The sequence below is a fragment of the Dendrobates tinctorius genome, unplaced genomic scaffold (genome assembly GCF_039654945.1).
Source record: "Dendrobates tinctorius isolate UK_male_01 unplaced genomic scaffold, ASM3965494v1 ptg000258l, whole genome shotgun sequence".
In the NCBI taxonomy this organism is placed as follows: Eukaryota; Metazoa; Chordata; class Amphibia; order Anura; family Dendrobatidae; genus Dendrobates; species Dendrobates tinctorius.
The window spans coordinates 4,801,227-4,821,312 of NW_027361925.1; the positions used below are offsets into that span (position 1 = coordinate 4,801,227).

Genomic DNA, 20,086 nt, shown 5'->3' on the forward strand with positions numbered 1-20,086 from the left:
AGACAATGATCCAAAACACCGCTCCAAATATACTCAGGCATTCATGCAGAGGAACAATTACAATGTTCTGGAATGGCCATCCCAGTCCCCAGACCTGAATATCATTGAACATCTGTGGGATGATTTGAAGCGGGCTGTCCATGCTCGGTGTCCATCAAACTTAACTGAACTGGAATTGTTTTGTAAACAGGAATGGTCACAAATACCTTCATCCAGGATCCAGGAAGCGACTAGAGGCTGTTATTTTTGCAAAAGGAGGATCTACGAAATATTAATGTCACTTTTATGTTGAGGTGCCCATACTTTTGTCAAATTTTGTTTAAATGCAGATTGCACATTTTCTGTTAGCACAATAAACCTCATTTGAATCCAGAAATATAACTGAGTCCATTAGTTATTAGATATATGAAACTGAAATAGCTGTTGTAAAAACCAAAATTGTTACAAAGAAAAAAGGTTAACATTAATAGGGCTGCCCAAACTTTAACATATGACTGTACATGACAACACGGCAAACACCGCTTCTGATTGGCGGTAAAATCATCACTGCCGATCAAACAGCCACGGTTCCCACACTGTCAAAAGACAGTGTGAGTGCTCAGCTGTGATCGGAGGTATAAAGTTTGCCTTCAGTCATTGGTGTCAGATGATGGGACTAATGCTCTATTCATCTGATGCAAATAACAGCGAGAGAAAGAGCAGCTGATGGGAATATTCATCAGCCGGCTCCTGTGCTGTAAATAAGTAATTAAAAAAAACAGTATGGGTTCCCTTGTATTTTTAATAACCAGCAAGGCAAAACTCACACCTGAGGACTGTAACCCTTAGCTGTCAGCTTCAGCAAGGCAGGTTATCAAGAATAGAGGGGTCCCGACACTGTTTTTTTAATTATCTAAATAAATAATAAAAAAAGCGTAGGATCCCCCCCAATTTTTGACAACCAGCCAAGCTAAAGCAGACAACTGGGGGCTGGTATTCTCAGGCTGGTAAAGGGCCAAGGATATTGACCAATTCTGGCACTTTGCTCTGCTCTTCTCACTTGCTCTGTAGCAGTGGCAAGTGGTGTTCATATTTGTGGGATTGGTGTCACGTTTGTATTGTCAGGTGATCAATCTATAAGACACTTATTCAGTACTAATCCTATAGTTATATTGTTAATAAAGACACAGCCAGAATAAAGTCTTTTAAAATGAGATGCTTTGTTTTAAATTTACCCTGGGTATACTGGGAGCTTATTCTGTACTAAGAATTATGACCGGTAAGTGTGTTTTGTATATAACACAGATCCTGCTTGCATCACCTTAATTGCCTTGACCTCCAGGTCTACTTAGCTGAGTTAACAGTCTCATATATGCTTTTGTGGCAGTTAGCTCATGTCAGGCGACACTACGGTTAGGCTGGGAATTTCCACATTTGGTGGACATGTGAAAAAGGTCTTAAATGGGCCTATATGTGCCCATATGGATTAAATTACGGTAATAATTACCAGCATTTATAAAGTCACTCACCAAGCAGACGTTGGGTTTATGATGAGCAGAAATTGTCAGAGCTCCTGCAATGATGTACTGTAAAAATAATAAATACTTTTTTATACAATGCACTACCTGTAAGTAAGCTTGATAGATAACATTATAACACTTATAATTACTTGAAGTACAGTAATTCAAAATGTTCCATATCCTTCTTGCCATACTTCTAAGTGACCAAACAACAACATTTGTATCATATACCATGCCCTTGATCTAAACTAGTTTTATAACAATTCAAAACTAAAGGATATTGCTTGTTGTATCTCACTCCAGGCACTGCTGTATTAGTAGTTCTGTTTCCTCCCTGTGTAAGTTCTCCTCTTACCCCCAGCATTTAGTCTGGGATCAGCAGATGCCTTCATATATAGTCAGTTATCATTATTTACTTTTCTTGAAGTGTGGTCCTGATGCTGTAAATGGCATTTTTCTCTTTACAGGCATATTGTACTGCTACAAAGAGATACACCTCTGTATTCCAGTATATCGCTATACTGTATACTTGTATATTAGAAGGTAAAATTGAAAGTAAAAATTTTTTTCCTATGAAATTACAAAAAAATAATTAAAAATAATTAAAACATTCACATTTTTAATACACTTTTTTAAAAATATATATCACAAATCAGTACACAAGAAGATATTAGGCATCCCTGTTATTGCAGCCTCCCATAAAATATATTGTACAAATTATTTACATTGATCAGTAGAGATGATGAAATCTCTCTTTTCCAGACCTCTGTTCCTTTAAATTTCATGCACTATAGCGGCTGCTGTGGATCCGTCCAAGAAACGGATCTGATGCATCCGTTTTTTGCAAAGCGGAAACAGATCCGTCTTTTTCACACTTCGGCGGTTTGCAACTGACACAAAAAAACTGAAGTGTGAAACAGGCCTTAGGCGTATGAGGTCAAGGTAAACCACTCATAATTACAGATAGAGTGTGGTGTACTCTCGCTTCTGTGAAGAACATAGAAAATATTAGTGGTAGTCTCAGTCCCTGACATTTGGGACATGTACCTATCTACCTTTTCTTGACATGTTCTTTTTGAGAAAGGAAATGTTATTTTGTTTAGTCTAAAAAAGCAAGTACACGTTTATCTTTTGGCATACCAGTTTTATTAGTCTAATTTAGCAACGATTCACCCCACAACATGCTGCGGGTGAAAACCTCTATATACATTTTACTTTTTGCTAGTTCATCTTAGCAGCCATATACTACCAAAAATACTGCAGGCTGGTGTTGCAGTTTTCTTTCTGTGCATGTACCTAACATTTTTGCATTCTTAGTCATAGATTTTTGTCAGGGTGATAAGTAGAATATTGTTTAAATTCAGACATTTTTATCTTTGCATACCAGTTTTACAAGACTAGTTTTTAAACTGCATACTCCATAACTATATTGCGGCTTTGGAAGCATGAACCTAACTTTCATCTGCTGCTACTTCATCCTCTTTGGCTAAGGGGGTTTAATTTGCCTAGCAAAAATTTGAAAAAGAAATTACTCTAAGTCTAGACATTTCATTATTCCAGTTAGTTCTGGCAAACCTGTATAGGTTTACCACTTGGAGGCATGTAGACATCACACTGATACTTTAGGTGTCCTATTACTGCATTAGCCTTTTTGTACACCGCATGTACCATTCCTAGCATTGAGTCCATGTTTTTGCAGAGTTTGAAAACAGTTGTTAAACTTTTCTGTAAATTTTAGAATTTTTTTTCAAATAGTATTCTAAATGAAAAAGTCTCAATGGCAACCATCCCATGACTAAAAATATTAAACAGCCAATGGCTGTGAGGCATTTAGTATAAAAGACACCCTCCCCTAAGGAGGTACCAATGCAACATTGTATCATTAGGTAGTGTAGTGGTCTTCTAGTGAGTTGTGAGGTCCCCTGGTCCTGGTGTGGCCAATGTCCTGAACCCGAAGTGCCTGGTCCTTGTACAGCCAGTCCTGAAACCAAAGTCCTTGTGTCTTGTGTGGTCATTTCTGAATCTGAAGTCCCTGCTCTTTGTGCAGCCAGTTCTGAACGCTGAAGCCGCTCCAATGTACCTAGACCAATATCAGAGACCTGTGTCTGAACATTTGCCTTTCTGAGAATTCTGTGTATGTGGACTGCCCTATAAGTCTCCAAATCAGCCCTGTCTGAGACTCCATATCAGTAGATGATCCTGAACCTAGTAGTTTGAATGTAGCCCAAATCAGTGTCATTAACCGTTCTGCCCCCTGGGGTCAGCAACTGCAATATCGGGGAATGCCTAGGAGTGGAATCTGGTGGCTACCTGCAGGTAAAGCCTCACTCCACCATCAGGAGCTCCAGTGAACAACAGGTACCTGCTTAGCTATGCCCTTCCTAGGCAAACCCAAACCCATGGCAGTATGTCCATGAACAACGTATGCCAAATTCATGTGTAACAGATTGCTATGGCCATAGGCTCCACTGATCCCCAGTCCTGTCTGCGCTAGGAGCTGTATCGGCAGCTCAACTGCCAACAAGAGAACCAGGAAAAATTTTTGTTTCATCTGCTGATACTTAATGCCCAAATGGAAGCCCTGACGTCAGCTGTGCCAGTCCAAGTTGTGCCTTTTCAACAGGAAACTTATGCCTTTGGAGTGGAACCCATCCTGAATGATCTGCCACAGTACTATGGGGATCCAAAGCAGTGCCGTGGGCTCCTAGAGCAATGCATGTGGCACTATGTGTAGTTTTGGGTCATCAGTTTCTTTCTAATCGAATCAAGGTGGGATTTCTAATGTCCTACCTAGTAGGAGTTGCCTTAGCATGGCTCAAGTCCTCATGGATCCTGTGACCTGGAACGTGCAGGCCTTCCCGGTGGCCTTCCGAAAGGTCTTCAATGAGCCGAGTCTTGTATCTTCTTTGTCATCTTCCTTTCCCAACTTCCAGGAGCAGCCCAGTGAGGTGACATCTGAAAGCAGTTCATCATGCCTGGCCCTATCCTTCCAAAGACGGTGTTTAGTTGGCAGTGCAGAAGCCAGAACTCAGTTGTGAGAAGGGATTATAGTAACACTAAGGTTCTGTGGAACATCAGGCGGTCTTTGTCCTGAGAAGTCTAAAAACTTCAAAGCCTTAGGCCAGTAGGAGAGACCATCCTTGGCAAGAGTAATCCCTCTCCCACTGATGACTGTGACTGTATTTTAGGCAAAAAGAGGCTTCGGTTTGGAGGGAAAGTTGTTGCTGCAGGCCTTGAAGAGTAAGGGACAGATTCCCATCTGACAGCTTCAGAATCCAGTGAGAATGTTGTCAGGTGAGGGATGAGCCCTACCAAAAAACAGTCCAGACATTTCTGAACATCTAGAGTTCCAGACAGAAGCACTGCATATGGAGAAGATCGCCTTTCACGTTCTGTCTATTTCATTCCATCCACTTCTGTTCGGTTGTCCAGAGCCCCGGAACTGAGAACTCGAGTGCCCATTCTAGTCTGGAGATATCGAGAAGTGCTTAGTTGGGGATAGTCGAGTCACAAGAGGTGTCTGGTCCCCATATGTTCATTAACCTCCCCATGTTGTGAATGTATCGTCTTGCAGACCAGACTGAAGATGGACGCAGAGAAGGTATCTTCAGTTTCTAGGTGATCTACTGATGGGAACATCAAGGCGGTGGAACTCCAGTTGGTCCTTGAATCCTCTGGGGTGGTAGCTGATCTCATCAAACGGAGAGAGAATTCCCAATGCCAAGTTCTGGTAATACACTCACTTCGTCCTATACTGAGGATGGATTGATGGAGAGAAGTATCCTAGTAGTGAAGATGGTGAGAAACTTTCACTTTTTTCTAATGACAATGAGACATTGTGGTCTTGAAGAGAAGTCCTAGGAGTCCTTGAATAGGTGCTGGCCTCCAACTTCTCTGCAGAGAGTCCTCGCAGGCTTGAAGAAGAGGCGCCATAAGGGGGTATTGTAACACTATTGCTGGCACCCTTTCATGGTTCCCATTCCCCCTACCTGCAGGGACACTGACATACTCAGCACCCCGGCCACACGGCATGGTCCCCAACGCGCTCCCTGCTTCCATGGGTTGTGCGTGCAGCACTTCCCTGTGGCAAACCTAGTGCATTCCACTGATCTTAAAGGGGCAGCACACACACACAGTAAAATGCCCTCAGTGAATTGCGGAGAGGCATTTAGTATAAAAGGCACCCTTCCCTATAAGGAGGTGACAAAGCAATATTATTTCATTTGGTAGTGTTGGAGATTACTAATGAGTCGTGAGGGACACTTATCCTGGTGTTTCCAGTGTCCTGGACCTGAACCGCTGGTTCTGGTGTGGCCAATATCTTGAATGCAAAGTCCTTGGTTTTTGTATGGCCAGTCCTGAATCCAAAGTCTGTTTTCCTTGAGTGGCCAGTCCTGAACCCTGAAGCAGCTCCAGCAGTACTTGAACCAGTATCTGAGACCTGTGTGTCAGAACAAGTGCCTATGCGAATATTCTGTGTATCCGGACTGTCCTATCAGTCTCCGAATCAGTCCTGTCTGAGACTTTTTTGTCAGTAACCGCTCTACCCGAGGATCCTGAACCTAGTAGCCTTAAAGTAGCCAAAGTGCATATCTGTAACCATTCTGCAGAGGATTCTGAATGGAATCCGAATCTGTTTCCGTGTCTGCATTCCTGACACATAGGGTCAATAGCTGAAGTACCGGACACTGACTAGGAGTGGTATCTGGCAGCTACTTGCAGGTCAATCCTGACTCCAACATCAGGAGCTCCAGTGAACACCAGGTAATCGCTTAGCTACACCCCTCCTAGGAAAGCCTGGCCTCGTGGCACAGTGGGTCCATGAGCCACGTGCACCACCTGCATACGTAACATTAGGGTCTTCTACAGTTGACCTCCTCGTTTGACAAAGTAGCTAATCTATTTCATAGCAGACTTTAATTTGTGTCAATGACACATCCGTCTGTTGAGCCCCTTAGTCTCAAGCACTCGAGGGTCATAGAAGATATTTAACAAGAACTTCTATCAGTTGATTTTTTGGATGAGGTGCACAGTCAGTTTTTGCATACAAATGACATAGTGCTAGAGGAGATGGAGGACACAATGCAAACACCTAGCTATATTGTTGTTTCTGCAAACCATGGTAATAGAGCACTGGATGAGGTATTGGCACTCTTAGTTAGGGAAAATCTAAAATTGGGATCTAGGCATAAGGACAGGGAGCTCAGGACATTTCCCATTCTAAGACAACAGTAATATTATTCATGGTTAATGTTGATGATGAGCAGGTGATTTTATTGAATATGGTGGGGAAGGGTTTGTGGATTCGGCATTAAAGATCAGAGCCAATGACTGAACAACAGATCTTCTGGGGCAAAATCTGCTTCTTCTGTCATCAACTTGGAAGAGGTGACGTCACAACTGATGTTTGTGTAGGAGGCTCATCTGTGCCTGAAAGCCCTGGTGGTGGGTGTGGTGGCGGCAAGTCCTATGTGCGGACATCTTGGCGTAGGAATTCTTTTCCGCATTGCCAGAGGACCATGCTATTGCACTGTACAGGCTCTGCTGTTTTAAAATAAAAAAAGGCTAGGAAGTATGTCTCTCCAATAGAACATGAAATGGTATTATCAGCTCACAAGGGAAATGAAATCTGACCAGCAAAAGGTGCAAGGCTAAAGCTGTTCACCTTCTTCTCATGATCATATTTCTGATAGCTGATCTGCATACACAAGTAGTGCCTGCTCATTGTCATCAACCTCAATATCATCCTCATCAACTGCTTTTCGTACTCTTATTTTTCTCCCTCCATTGCATCATCAGTAAGCCTTTTATGTACCCAAGAATCCATTCAGTCATCAATTTGTGTAGAAACTGACATCCCACATGTCAAAGTTTACTATAATTGATGCCAAACCTTCTGGATTTTACTGCTTCTTGCAAAATAATAGTATGCACTTAACATCAATGGAAGATACTCAGCCACTATAACTTATTGAATAAAACAATCTCTTATTTGTATTTTCATGTAGAATTGTCACAAATTTACTTCGTGGGAATATAATCAATTTGTCATGAGAAATATCACTCCACAACTTTTGGTTCCACTTTAGTTCCGGTTAGGAACTTGCAGCTCTCTAGCACCCCTCTTATCCTCAGGTCAGTCAGGGAACTGCACCTAGGTTAAGTAGTTGCCAGAAAGGCTGCCTTGACGCGTACTGGCTATCGGACACTAGGCAGTGAGGGTGGTGTACTTATCACCAATCCCAGGCAAGGAATACACACATAAACTTCCGATCCGTCACTGCCAGGATTCCCCAATACCACCAGGACGCTATGCTGCCACCAGTTCCTCATTTGATACTAAAGCCTATATTGGGTCAGGAACCAACCCACAGGCAGCGTGATTGGGCACAGAGTACGTGTCGGTTCAATCATAGAGCAAAAAGAACAAAACTAGTAAAAGAAAATGGCTGCACTAGGCCCTGTGGCCTCAGATGTGGGGTTCATCTTCTGCCTCTCCGAGCAGACAAGGCTGGTGTGACCGGACACAGGTATAGCAGCACCCGGAGTCATATGCAGGGCAGGTGCTGGAAGATGGGGCCAGACCCCTTGAGGGTCAGCGGGCTGGGGCACTGGGGTGGTTGTCGGCCTACCCCCTTCCCAGCTGGTGACCGCTGACTTTCGCACCTCCGGTTTACGATTGGCCTCGTAGGTGTCGGCGATCTGCGCTGCTTATCCGCGATATTTTGGCTCCAGGTCCATGACAAACTGTTGCACCTCAGCTGGACAAAGGTGTAGGAACTGGTCATTTACCATCAGGTTCTTCAGCTGCTCAAAGGTAATCACTGACAGTCCCTGGACTGGTCAAAATGGGTTCTCAGTCCATGCACCACATCACTGTAGTTGTCATGTGGGCCACGTTGGAGGTTATAGAACTTTTTACGGTAAACCTCGGGAGTCAGTTGGTACTTTTTCTATCAGGGCCTGCTTAATGGCCTCATAGTCTCAATCTTGGTCTCGAAGGAGAGAAACAAATGCCTCCAGAGCTTTTCATTTGAGCCCTGGGGTTAAATATCAGGCCCATTGGTTTTCAGGCAGCTGGAACTGTCTGTAGGCTTTTTCAAATCCCTGCAGAAAAATGTCAAGGTCCCCATCCTTCTCGATCACAGGAAAATGCTCGGGACAGGGTTTGAGGAAACGGACGTTGCTGGACTCACTGCTGGACTGGGAAGACCTCTGCCCCTGGATTCGGGCTAACTCCAGCTGGTACTGTCTCTCTTCTCGCTCAGCCTATCGCTGGGCTTGGGCCTGCTGCTCGGCTTTCTCGGCCTCTTGGTATTGCTGGATCAACTTCATCCATTCTTGATGATCGTCTGCAGGGAGTTGCACCAAGGCCAACTGCAGATAGTGGTCCCTGCTGCCCTGGATGTGAATAGAGCTGGCATTCACCAGTTGGACCTCTGGATCAGTATTGTCCATACTTTGGCTGGCCCCTGCCTCTGTTGAGCTCTGGGAACGGTCTTGAACTGCTTCAAATGCACCAGTTCCGCGACCATTTGGTCTTTGTTTTTGTCATGGGGGTCAATGCCTCTGTACGTACATATTCCAGAAAGAGTGTCCTTTTTCTGCTGGACATACCAGAGCTCTCCCCTCATAGCCATAGCCATAATTGCCAAATAAAAGATAGGACAGAAAAATCAAGAGAAAGGGAGGGGGTAACTGCTTCATACAGTATTATCTCAGATCTAATAAACACTGAGTTCGATCTTCAAAACTTTTTGCGCAGGGTCCTCGCAAGAACTGTGCAAGTCTTTAGTGAGAGGAATGATTGCGCAAACCAGATCATTAAAGCTCTATGATCCCACTGCTGTGCCACCGATTGTCATGAATTTACTTCCTGGGTATATAATATATTTGTCAGGAGATAAATCACCCCACAACTTTTGGTTCCACTTTCAGTTCTAGTTAGGAACTTGCAGCTCTCTGGCACCCCCTTATCCTCAGGTCAGTCAGGGAACTGCACCTAGGATAAGTAGTCGCCGGAAAGGCTGCCTTGTCGCGTACTGGCTAAAGGGCACTCGGCAGTGAGGGCAGTGTGTATATCACCAGTCCTAGGCAAGGAATACACACATGAACCTCCTATCTGTCACTGCCAGGGTTCCCCAATACCACAGGACACTATGCTGCCACCAGTTCCTTGTTTGATACTAAAGCCTATATCGGGTCAGGAACCAACCCAGAGGTAGCATGATTTGGTGCGGACTACGTGTTGGATCGATCACAGAGCAAAAAGAACAAAACTAGTAAATTTATAAGTTTACTCCTGAAAATATAGGCAGTGTTTACAAAAAACAAAAGATATTACAAAAGGAGATAAAATACAGTATGTACATACAGTTACAAACAAAAGGGATTAAAATAAGAAACTAACTCTATCTTATCTTACAGGTATGACATGTCGCTAAAGGGGAGGAGGGCTTTCCCAAGGAAAATGGTTCATCAGCACAGCATCTTAGCTGGCTCTCCTGGCATCTGACACCTCCCCAATTGAGCGTTTCAGCTTTATTCTTTAGCCCAAAACCAAGGGACTTATCCCTTGCTGACCTCACTTGGTGGGCTGTGTTAGAGAATGTACACCCCTTTTTAAAAGTTATTAAAACTCATATCTTTCCATATCTTTGGCTGGGGGGCTCACAGGGTGATGACAGGGGCATTACCTTTCCCCCTGTGATGTGACCATTCTTTTGAGAATAAATATGACATGTCTGCATGTTACTGAGGGGCAGAGACTGTTTCCCCAGTTTCTGATGGGCGTACCGGCTGCAAAATATTGCCGTGCATAGCCCTAATTATACTGATTCTGGAAATATCTTTTTCCTGTCTCTAGGATCATTGTGTGTTATTAAATTCAACCTGGAATGGACAAAGGAGATTTTGGCAGGAAAAAACGCATTTAACTTGCCAAATGCAATAGAAGTGACCAGCTGCTGAAGGGAGGGGGAGAGCGGATAGAGTTTCACAGAGGCAGACAGAGGGGGGACTGCAGTTGTGAGGAGGAATTGCTAGTGAAGATTGATGTTACAATGCACAAACCAAATGGGGGTGGGGCAGCAGGAAGTTTTGTATGTGTACCTAGGGCATTAGGAAATAACTCATATTTTCCTTACAAGGATGGGTTAATTTCTGCGCTGCCTGGAATGTTGACAGATGGAGTTAAAGACGCATGAAGATTAAATTTGGTTTATTTGTCAACGCATTTCGAAGTAGAACACTTTTTCCTCAGGACAAATTACTTTGACAGGTACAAGTTACATGGGCATGTATAAATAAACATTGTAATAAAAAAAGGGCGCATGAAAACCGACCCCATGAGTGTCATGTGACTCATCCCTTGTTAGACTGAATAAAGCTTGTCAGCAAAAAAGTACACAGATTAAACATAACATAGTAAAATAAATACACACATATAAATGTTGTATGACATATATTTCAAAATATGTATTAAGATCAAAAATTGTAAAAAAAAGATATGAATAAAATGGACGAGATTGCAATAAAGCATCTAAAACTAGAACTCATCTGTGTGTGAACATTTGTGTCCATGTGGAAGTTATTAGGGTGTACTGAGATCGTGAGCTACTAGAGAAGTCGTAGGCTGAGAAAATAAATGAACATCTGGATAGCTAAAGGAATTAATTGCAACATATAAAAAAGAATTTAAAAAATGTTGCATTTACCATATTTTTCTGACTATAAGGCACACCGGACCATAAGACGCACCCCAATTTTTCAGAAGAAAAATAGGGAAAAAAAAAATGTGTCAAATGGGGGTCTGTTGTGAATTCTCTCTCTGGCTTCCCTCTGGTGATTATTGAAGATAGTGGAGCTGGTCAGATTGAGAGTTCTCTTTCTGGGCTCCCTCTGGTGGTTACTGGAGGTAGTGGAGCTGATCTGATTGACAGAGGCTTGCCACCTGGTATTGAGAAAGACGATTGGAGATCTGGGGTTTCTGATTGGGATTTAAGACAGCTGACTCCCTCTATCCCTGCTGGTGATTTTTTTTCCTGTGCCGCCTGAGGTCTGATGTCTTCTGCTCTTTCCATGCATGTTCAGCTAAGTGGTTCATTTACTATTCTGTTTGCATTTGATCTGGTTTTGTTTATCTCTGCTTTGTGCAGGTCAGCTAGCTCCGGCTGGGGCTGTGCTGAATCACCGCCCATATGTTACTGCATGTGCCAATTTTGCTTTGTCCCCTTTTATATTGGTCTCTTTTTGCTTTGCTTTCAGGATATACCAGAGTGCTGATATAGTGGGGGGCGAAGTCGTGTGACTTCAGTGTTTTTTGCATCAGACGTGTTGGACTTTTGCAGGTTTTTTGCGTGATTGCAGACAGTGTCTTTCCTGTCCTGTCTAGTCAGTGTGGGCCCCATTGTTTGCTCAGTCTATTTTTCTGCCAGCGTTTGTGTTTTCATCTTGTCTCACCGACAATACATGTTTGGGGGCTATCTATTTTGAGGTCTGCTCCGGGGCAGTTTAGATTTCCTCTTTCTTGCTTTAGGCTTAGTTAGCTCTCTGGCTGTGCCGAGGCGTCTAGGATCATCGTAGGTACTCTCCACGGCTACTGCTAGTTGTGTGGACAGGATCAGGGCTATCCTCCTCGGTGACCCATTCATAACAGGGGTCCGTCTTACAGTCCGAATTCAGCTTACCGGGGGGGAATTCAGCATAGGTGGAGGAGAGGTCACAGGGGAGCATGGTCACAGGGGTTGTTCAGTGGTCCAGGATGGTGCAGTGGCCTCTGGTAAATCCCATCCCAGGCTGATGTGGCAGTGGTGCTCTGGGATTCCCGGTGGTTCAGCCAGTATTTTTTGACAGGTTCGGTGGTGGTGTGGTGGGGCTCCGCCGACATTTTCCGACAGGTGTGGTGGTGGTGATCTGTGGTGTGGAGGGGCTCCACTGGCATTTTGCGACAGGTGAGACGGTGATGCTCTGTGGTGCGGCAGGGCCCCGCAGGCATTTTGTGAAAGCCAGGAGGTCCTCACTGATCCATTGCTGCTATACAGTGGCCTCCGGGAAAATAGCCGCAGAGGGCGGCGCAAGCTCAGATTGAGATCTCGGCAACAAGATCTCGTCCCGAGATCTCAATCTAAGCATGCGCAGCCCCGTCGGCCACTTTCCTGGAGACCACCGCATCGCAGCAATGGATCTGCTGGGGGCCTCCGGGCTTTCACACAATGCCGGCGGAGCCCTTCTGCACCACAGAGCATGAATGCAGCACCAGCCTGGAAAGGGAGGCTGCATCACCCTGCAGTGTCGGACCGGGACCGCATGCCACGGTATTATGTAAGTACATTCCAACTATAAGACACACCCCCATTTTCTCCCAAATTTTTTGGGGAAAAAAGTGTGTCTTATAATCCGAAAAATGCAGTAATTCATTTCACAATTCAGTTGATTATTTATTCTAATAATCTAAGACTTCTCTACTAGCTCACGATGACATCACACCCTTATAATTTTCCTACACTGACACAAATGGTCACACACAGATAAGTTCAAGTTTTACCTGCTTTATTTCATTCTAGTCCATTTTATTTATTTTTTTTTAATCTTTTTATCAGGTGGAACCTGACAGAGGTGAGGTTCAGACACAAGTCCTGCAAAGGTTCCCTTAACCATCTAAGAACCTCGTTGAGTATAGGTTCTTTTGTTATTTTGTTACATTACCTGACTTTGGCCAAAGTTTTTATGTACTTGGAAATCCCATTTAATCTCAAGTTGGCCTACACCTTAAACATCTAAATTTTCATTTAATAAATCAATAGTACACATGAAAATAAGCAACTTTGTAATATGTATTATCAGAAAGATCTGCTTCTATCTCTGCCAGAAGTGATCAGTCATTTTCAGAATTATCAGTTCTGAGGTAAAACCTGCATTCAGTGAAGACAGATTATTAAATTACCGATATAAGGGATGGCCTACTGATAAGATTCTATTAATACTAAACCAGCCAACAATTATCGAAAGTAATGCTCACAAAACAATCAAATAGAAAAACCTAAGGATCACCTCCAATTGAAGTACAGATCACCAGTAGAGCATTCAAATGGTAAAATGTTAAATCTTTTATTAGTACAAAAGTCAAACATTTAAAAGACATACATGTTCTCAAGATCAGTGCAAAAAAGAGACCAACAACTCCCATTATATATATTTAGCTGCATAGTAATAAACCTCATAGCTGGTAAGCAATCCATTTGTATTTGCTGCTAGAAACCTATACTGAAGTGTCTGCTGTTTGATAAAACGTGCACAGTATGTTCACTAAACAGCACAAGCCCATGGGCCAAGATAAACAATAGTCTGGGCTATCCGAATGCTTGACCAAAATTCAGTTTATAATTTATAAAAACATAGAGAATGTATCTATGTTAACTAATTAGCGTTAGAGCTACTGAGGCCATTACCTGGATCCTGGCAGCGTTAGTGAAAGTCTCAAGGGAGACAGATCCCTCCACCCCGACGTGCACGTTTCGCCCATCTTCCTCGGGGGGCTCCTCCCTCCTCCCATCTATATAGAATTGTATCCGTAGTGCCTGCCATCTCCTATCCCAGTAATGTAATAATCTGTCTTCACTGAAAACAGATTTTACCTTAGAACTAATGTTGAGCATTCCGAAACTGAGTTCCAATACTTTTAGCATATCGAATACCGGAATCGTCAGTTCCCATAATGCTATGAGCCAGTTTGATTTGATTCAGCCAATGACTCCTCAGAAGTGTGAGCACATCCTGTTAGGCATGTAGGCATGTTAAGTAATGGCATGGCTGTGATTGGCTGCTGAAATGATGTCATGATGCACTATAAAAGCCACCACCGCCATTTTGGGTTCACTCTGCTGTTAATTCAGTTAGGGACAGGCTGCTGTTCAAGACTCTGAGGGACAGTTAGAGATAACGATTTTCAAAATAAAATTGTGCTTTACCCAGGCTACATAATAAACCACTGTAGCTTTCTTTTGCCTTGCAGCAGTGTTCACAGCTGTCTGCAAGGTCTGTGTGAGTGCAGCTCACGCTGTGTAGTGTGTCCTGGAGCCACGTCTGGTTGTAGGCCGCTCAGCGTGTGTCACTGCCTCATACATATTTTTCTTTTTTTGCTGCTCATTTTTCATTCTATTAGTGTGCATCCATCCGTATCCATTTACATTGGTTGGTTGTAAACACTATAGGAGTAGACCGCGGAGCCTCTCTGCAGCCTTTCAGTGCTAGTGCCCAGTTTTCTGCACTGTTCACGGCTGTCTGAGAGGTCTCTGTGTGTGAGTGCAGCTCACGCTGTAGTGTGTCCTGTAGCTACATCTGGTTGTAGGCCGCTCAGCGTGCGTCACTGCCTCACACATATTTTTCTTTTATTGCAGCTCATTTTTCATTCTCCTATTAGTGTGCATCCATCCGTATCCATATACGTTCGTTGCAAACACTATAGGAGTAGACAGCGGAGCCTTTCTTCAGCCTTTCAGTGCTAGTGCCCACTTATCTGCACAGTTCATGGCTGTCTGAGAGGTCTCTGTGTATGAGTGCAGCTCCAGCTGTGGTGTGTCCTGCAGCTACGTCTGGTTGTAGGCCGTTCAGCGTGCGTCACTGCCTCATACATATTTTTGTTTTATTGCAGCTCATTTTTCATTCTCCTATTAGTGTGCATCCATCCATATCCATCTACATTGGTTGGTTGCAAACACTATATAGGAGTAGATAGAGGAGCCTTTTTTCTGGCTTGTGCCCTTCATCCGCAGCCAGATTAGTATTACCCTATTTTTTGGAGCCTTGTCTTTTGCATTGTAGGTTAACTTCCTGCATTGTAATAGCTCCAAAAAGTTTGTGATACTATCGCTTTCAAATCTTTGGTCACATCCTTTTTGTTTTTTTGAAAAAAAAACCAAAATAAAGTTCACCAAACACTCCATTTGACAGTTGTGTAGGCCACATTAGCTCATATTAAAGTGTAGTCCAAACACACTTTATAAAATTAGTGTTTCTTATACCTGTTAGCAGCTGTTCAGGAATAAGCACACTAAGCCCCCCCTTTGTACTTTTCTGCCTATCTTTATCAGCCTACCAAGATGAAGAAGGCAGGGAGTAAGGCACATGGTCATGGGCATGGAGTTTCAGCAGAGAGAGGACATGGGGATTCTGCAGGTAGAGGACGTGGGGATTCTGTGCCTGCTGCGGGCACCAGTGAGTCAGCATCCCCCAGTTTTACCAGGCAACAGTCCTTTATGCGCAGCTTTGTAGGACCTTGCCGTACCCCACAGCTGCGGGAGGAACAAATTGAAGCCATTGTCGGACGGATGGCAGCTAACGCATCGACTTCAATGACTTCCACGTCCTCTCAGGGCCAGAGCACTGAAGAGCAACCATCTGTCTCTTCACCACCTGCCAAATTGCCCAGGCAGTCAGAGAGCCCTGGACAGGAGCCATCACAGTCTCTACTTCTGTTCTCTGAATCTGTTGGCTTGGAAAGAGGGGGCCAGCCAAGCAGCATTCAAGAATGTGAAGAAGAGGGAGTATGCAGTGATGCGCAACTGCTTTGTCCCTCTGAATCTGAAGAGGCGGGTGGGCCAGTGCCTATGGTCAGCACATCTCAGTACGCATCAGATGATGACGAGACTCAGGTGCCACTTTCTGGTGTGTACTGTTATGATGAGTCACCGAAGGAGGAAAAAACAAAATACCAGCTAAGTCCAGAAAAACCAGAGAGGTTGGCAGCTATCGGATTGCAGACCCGTGAACCTATCCACAACAACTAGCAATAGCCGTGGGGGGTTCCTACGGTGCCCTAGACCCCTCGATCACAGCCGGAGAACTACATAGCCTAAAGACAGAAAGGGGAAAAACTAAACTGCCCCAGAGCAGACCCCAAAGCAATAGGCAGCCCCCAACATATAATGACGGTGAAGCAAGATGAAAACACTAACACAGATAAAAAGATAGATTGAGCAAATGATGGGGCCCAAGCTAACTACATAGGACAGGATAGGAAAGCTGCTGTCTGCCATCCGCAAAAACCCTATCAAAATGAGCCAACCAACTGATAGGAAAAACAGGCCCTGAAGTCGCTAGGCTTCAAAAGACTATATCAGCAATCAGGTATATTCTGAAGACAGAGCAAAAGATCAACAGATCAGAGAAAACCAAAAGCAAAACACAAAACAAATATCCTGGAATAAAAAAGTAAAAAAATATATTGCAAAAATTGCATGTAGGTTGTAATAATAAGGGTATTTAGTTAACATAATTTTGATCAAAATAATGTAGAAGCCATCCAGCCACGTCACGGTAACCCTTGTGGGACAGTCCTAACTCTTGTATTTAAAACCTTTCCACTTGTCAAGTGACGTAAATGTGAACAAGGACAGAGGGACTGAACCACCAGTAATAGTATAGGCCAGACAGGATGGATTTTCTGACTCAGAAAACAGGGCGGTCACACCCTTATATGCACAGAATACACATTGAAACAAATAAGAAACTGGGTCTGAGCAGAAAAAGTAAATTAATGTGCATGCAAAATGTAATTGCATATGAACACATGACCTTTACACAGAGAAAACCAAAAGCAAAACACAAAACAAATATCCTGGAATAAAAAAGTAAAAAAATATATTGCAAAAATTGCATGTAGGTTGTAATAATAAGGGTATTTAGTTAACATAATTTTGATCAAAATAACAGATCAGAGACAAAAATGGAATTCAGCTCACCCCCGGCCGGGGATGGCAGAACTCCCAAAAAACAAGGCAAAACAAAAACAAAACTAAAGAGTACAAAGCAGAGCAGAAAAACTTAGCTTTGAGACGCAGGAATCAGACTGGTCTCCAAGAATCCAGCAGGAAAATCACCAGCCATGAAGAAGGGCGTCGGCAGCCTTATATCCAGTCCTCAATTCCAGCCACCCAGTCATCATCTAGCTGCCCAGGTGTTCGGTAATCAGTTTCACTACCTTCCTTCACTAGAGGAGGGAGTTCATCAGACCTCAATGGCGAAGGGAAAAATGAACTCACAACAGTACCTCCCCCTTGAGGAGGGGTCACCGAACCCTCATCCATGCCACCAGGGCGATCCGGGTGAGCCCGATGAAAGGCACGCACCAATCTTTTGGCATGAATATCAGAGGCAGAGACCCAGGAATTATCCTCCTGACCATAACCCTTCCACTTAACCAAATACTGGAGTCTCCGTCTAGCCAGACGGGAATCCAGTATCTTTTCTACCTCATATTCCATGTTACCTTCAACCAATATAGGGTCAGGAGGTGCCACCACAGGAACTACTGGTTCAACAAACCTCTTCAACAAGGACTTATGAAACACATTATGAATTTTAAATGTGACAGGAAGAGCCAACCGAAAAGAGACCGGATTAATAATCTCCAAAATCTTGTAAGGTCCAATAAATCTAGGCTTAAACTTAGGAGCAGCCACCTTCATAGCGATATTTTTTGATGACAACCAAACCATATCACCCACCTTAAACTGGGGACCAACGGTCATACGGCGGTTGGAAAACCGCTGGGCCTTTTCCTGGGAGAGAGACAACTTATCCACTACTTGGTCCCAGATCTGGTGCATTCTCTCCACCACAGTGTCAACACCTGGGCAGGCAGAAGGCTCCACCTGCCCTGAAGAAAATCGAGGGTGAAAACCAAAGTTACAAAAAAAAGGTGACATCAAAGTGACAGAACTAGCTCTATTATTTAAAGCAAATTCGGCCAAGGGCAAAAATGAAACCCAATCATCCTGATCGGCAGAAATAAAACATCTCAAATACGACTCCAAAGTCTGGTTTGTTCTCTCCGTCTGCCCATTGCGCTGAGGGTGAAACGCAGAGGAGAAGGACAACTGAATTCCCAGCTTGGAACAGAAAGTCCTCCAAAATCTAGACACAAACTGAACTCTTCTGTCAGATACAATGTTCTCAGGAATCCCGTGCAAGCGACCCACCTGTTGCAAAAACAAGGGCACCAACTCAGAGGAAGATGGCAACTTAGGGAGTGGTACAAGATGGACCATCTTAGAGAATCTATCACAAATCACCCAAATGACAGTCATTCTCTGAGAGACAGGCATATCAGAGATAAAATCCATTGAAATATGGTTCCATGGCCTCCTGGGCACCGGCAAAGGCATCAACAAGCCACTAGAGCGAGAACAAGGTTTAGACCGGGAGCAAGTCCCACAGGACTGCACAAAATTCCTGACATCACGAGACAAGGCAGGCCACCAAAAAGACCGACTCACCAGATCTCTAGTACCAAAAATACCTGGATGACCAGCCAATGCAGAGCAATGAACTTCAGACATCACTCTCTTCCTCCACTGGTCAGGAACATACAACTTTCCACTGGGACAACGCTCAGGTTTGTCCTCCTGAAACTCTTCCAGAGCACGTCTCAAATCGGGCGAGATGGCAGAAAGAACTACCCCCTCGCCTAAGATGGTAGCAGGCTTAGTCACAACAGGAGAATCAGCAAGGAAACTCCTAGAGAGGGCGTCTTCCTTGACATTCTTAGTGCCTGGAAGAAAAGAGACCACAAAATCAAAACGTGTGAAAAACAAGGCCCACCTAGCCTGTCTAGGATTCAAGCGCTTGGCCGACTCCAGGTAAATCAAATTCTTGTGGTCAGTAAGGACCACGACTTGGTGTTTAGCTCCCTCCAACCAATGTCTCCACTCCTCAAATGCCCATTTCATGGCCAACAGTTCCCGATTACCCACATCATAGTTACGTTCGGATGGGGAGAACTTTCGGGAAAAGAAAGTACAAGGATTCATTTTAGATGTCACAGGATCTTTTTGGGACAACACAGCTCCTGCACCAATCTCAGAAGCGTCCACCTCCACCTGAAACGGGAGTGAGACATCAGGTTGCCGCAAAACCGGAGCAGAAGTGAATCTTCGCTTAAGCTCCTGAAAGGAAGAAACAGCCTCCGGAGACCAATTCAGCACTTCAGCACCCTTCCTAGTCAAATCCGTCAATGGCTTGGCAATACCAGAAAAATTAGCTATAAATTTCCGATAAAAAATAGCAAAACCCAAAAACTTCTGGAGGGCCTTCAAAGAAGTGGGCTGAACCCAATCATAAATGGCCTGTACCTTGGCCGGGTCCATTTCAATAGTTGAAGGAGACAAAATAAATCCCAAAAATGAAATCCTCTGTACCCCAAAAAGGCATTTCGATCCCTTGACATACAGGGAATTCTCCCTCAAAATCCGGAACACAGTCCGAACATGTTCCACATGAGAGTCCCAATTCTTGGAGAAGATCAAAATATCATCCAGATAGATAATCAAAAATTTATCCACAAAGTCTCGGAATATATCGTTCATGAAGCACTGGAAGACAGAAGGGGCATTAGTGAGCCCAAAAGGCATCACCAGGTACTCAAAATGTCCCTCCGGAGTATTACACGCCGTCTTCCATTCATCCCCATGCTTAATGCGAATAAGATTATATGCCCCCCTGAGGTCAAGCTTGGTAAACCAGCAAGCACCTTTAACTCTGGAGAATAGATCAGAAATCAGGGGTAACGGATACTGATATTTAACAGT

The 20,086-nt window shown here is 43.9% G+C and overlaps 1 protein-coding gene across 4 annotated transcripts in view; it reads right to left on the bottom strand.

Moving 5' to 3' along the window:
- The window catches only part of LOC141069332 (membrane-spanning 4-domains subfamily A member 4A-like), a 284,745-nt gene that overhangs the window by 106,059 nt on the left and 158,600 nt on the right, over positions 1-20,086 (bottom strand). For all 4 annotated transcript variants that reach the window (XM_073558807.1, XM_073558805.1, XM_073558808.1 and 1 more), the window contains exon 4: positions 1,509-1,565. In XM_073558807.1, the coding sequence (XP_073414908.1) occupies positions 1,509-1,565 (57 nt within the window). The remainder of the gene's footprint in view (positions 1-1,508; positions 1,566-20,086) is intronic.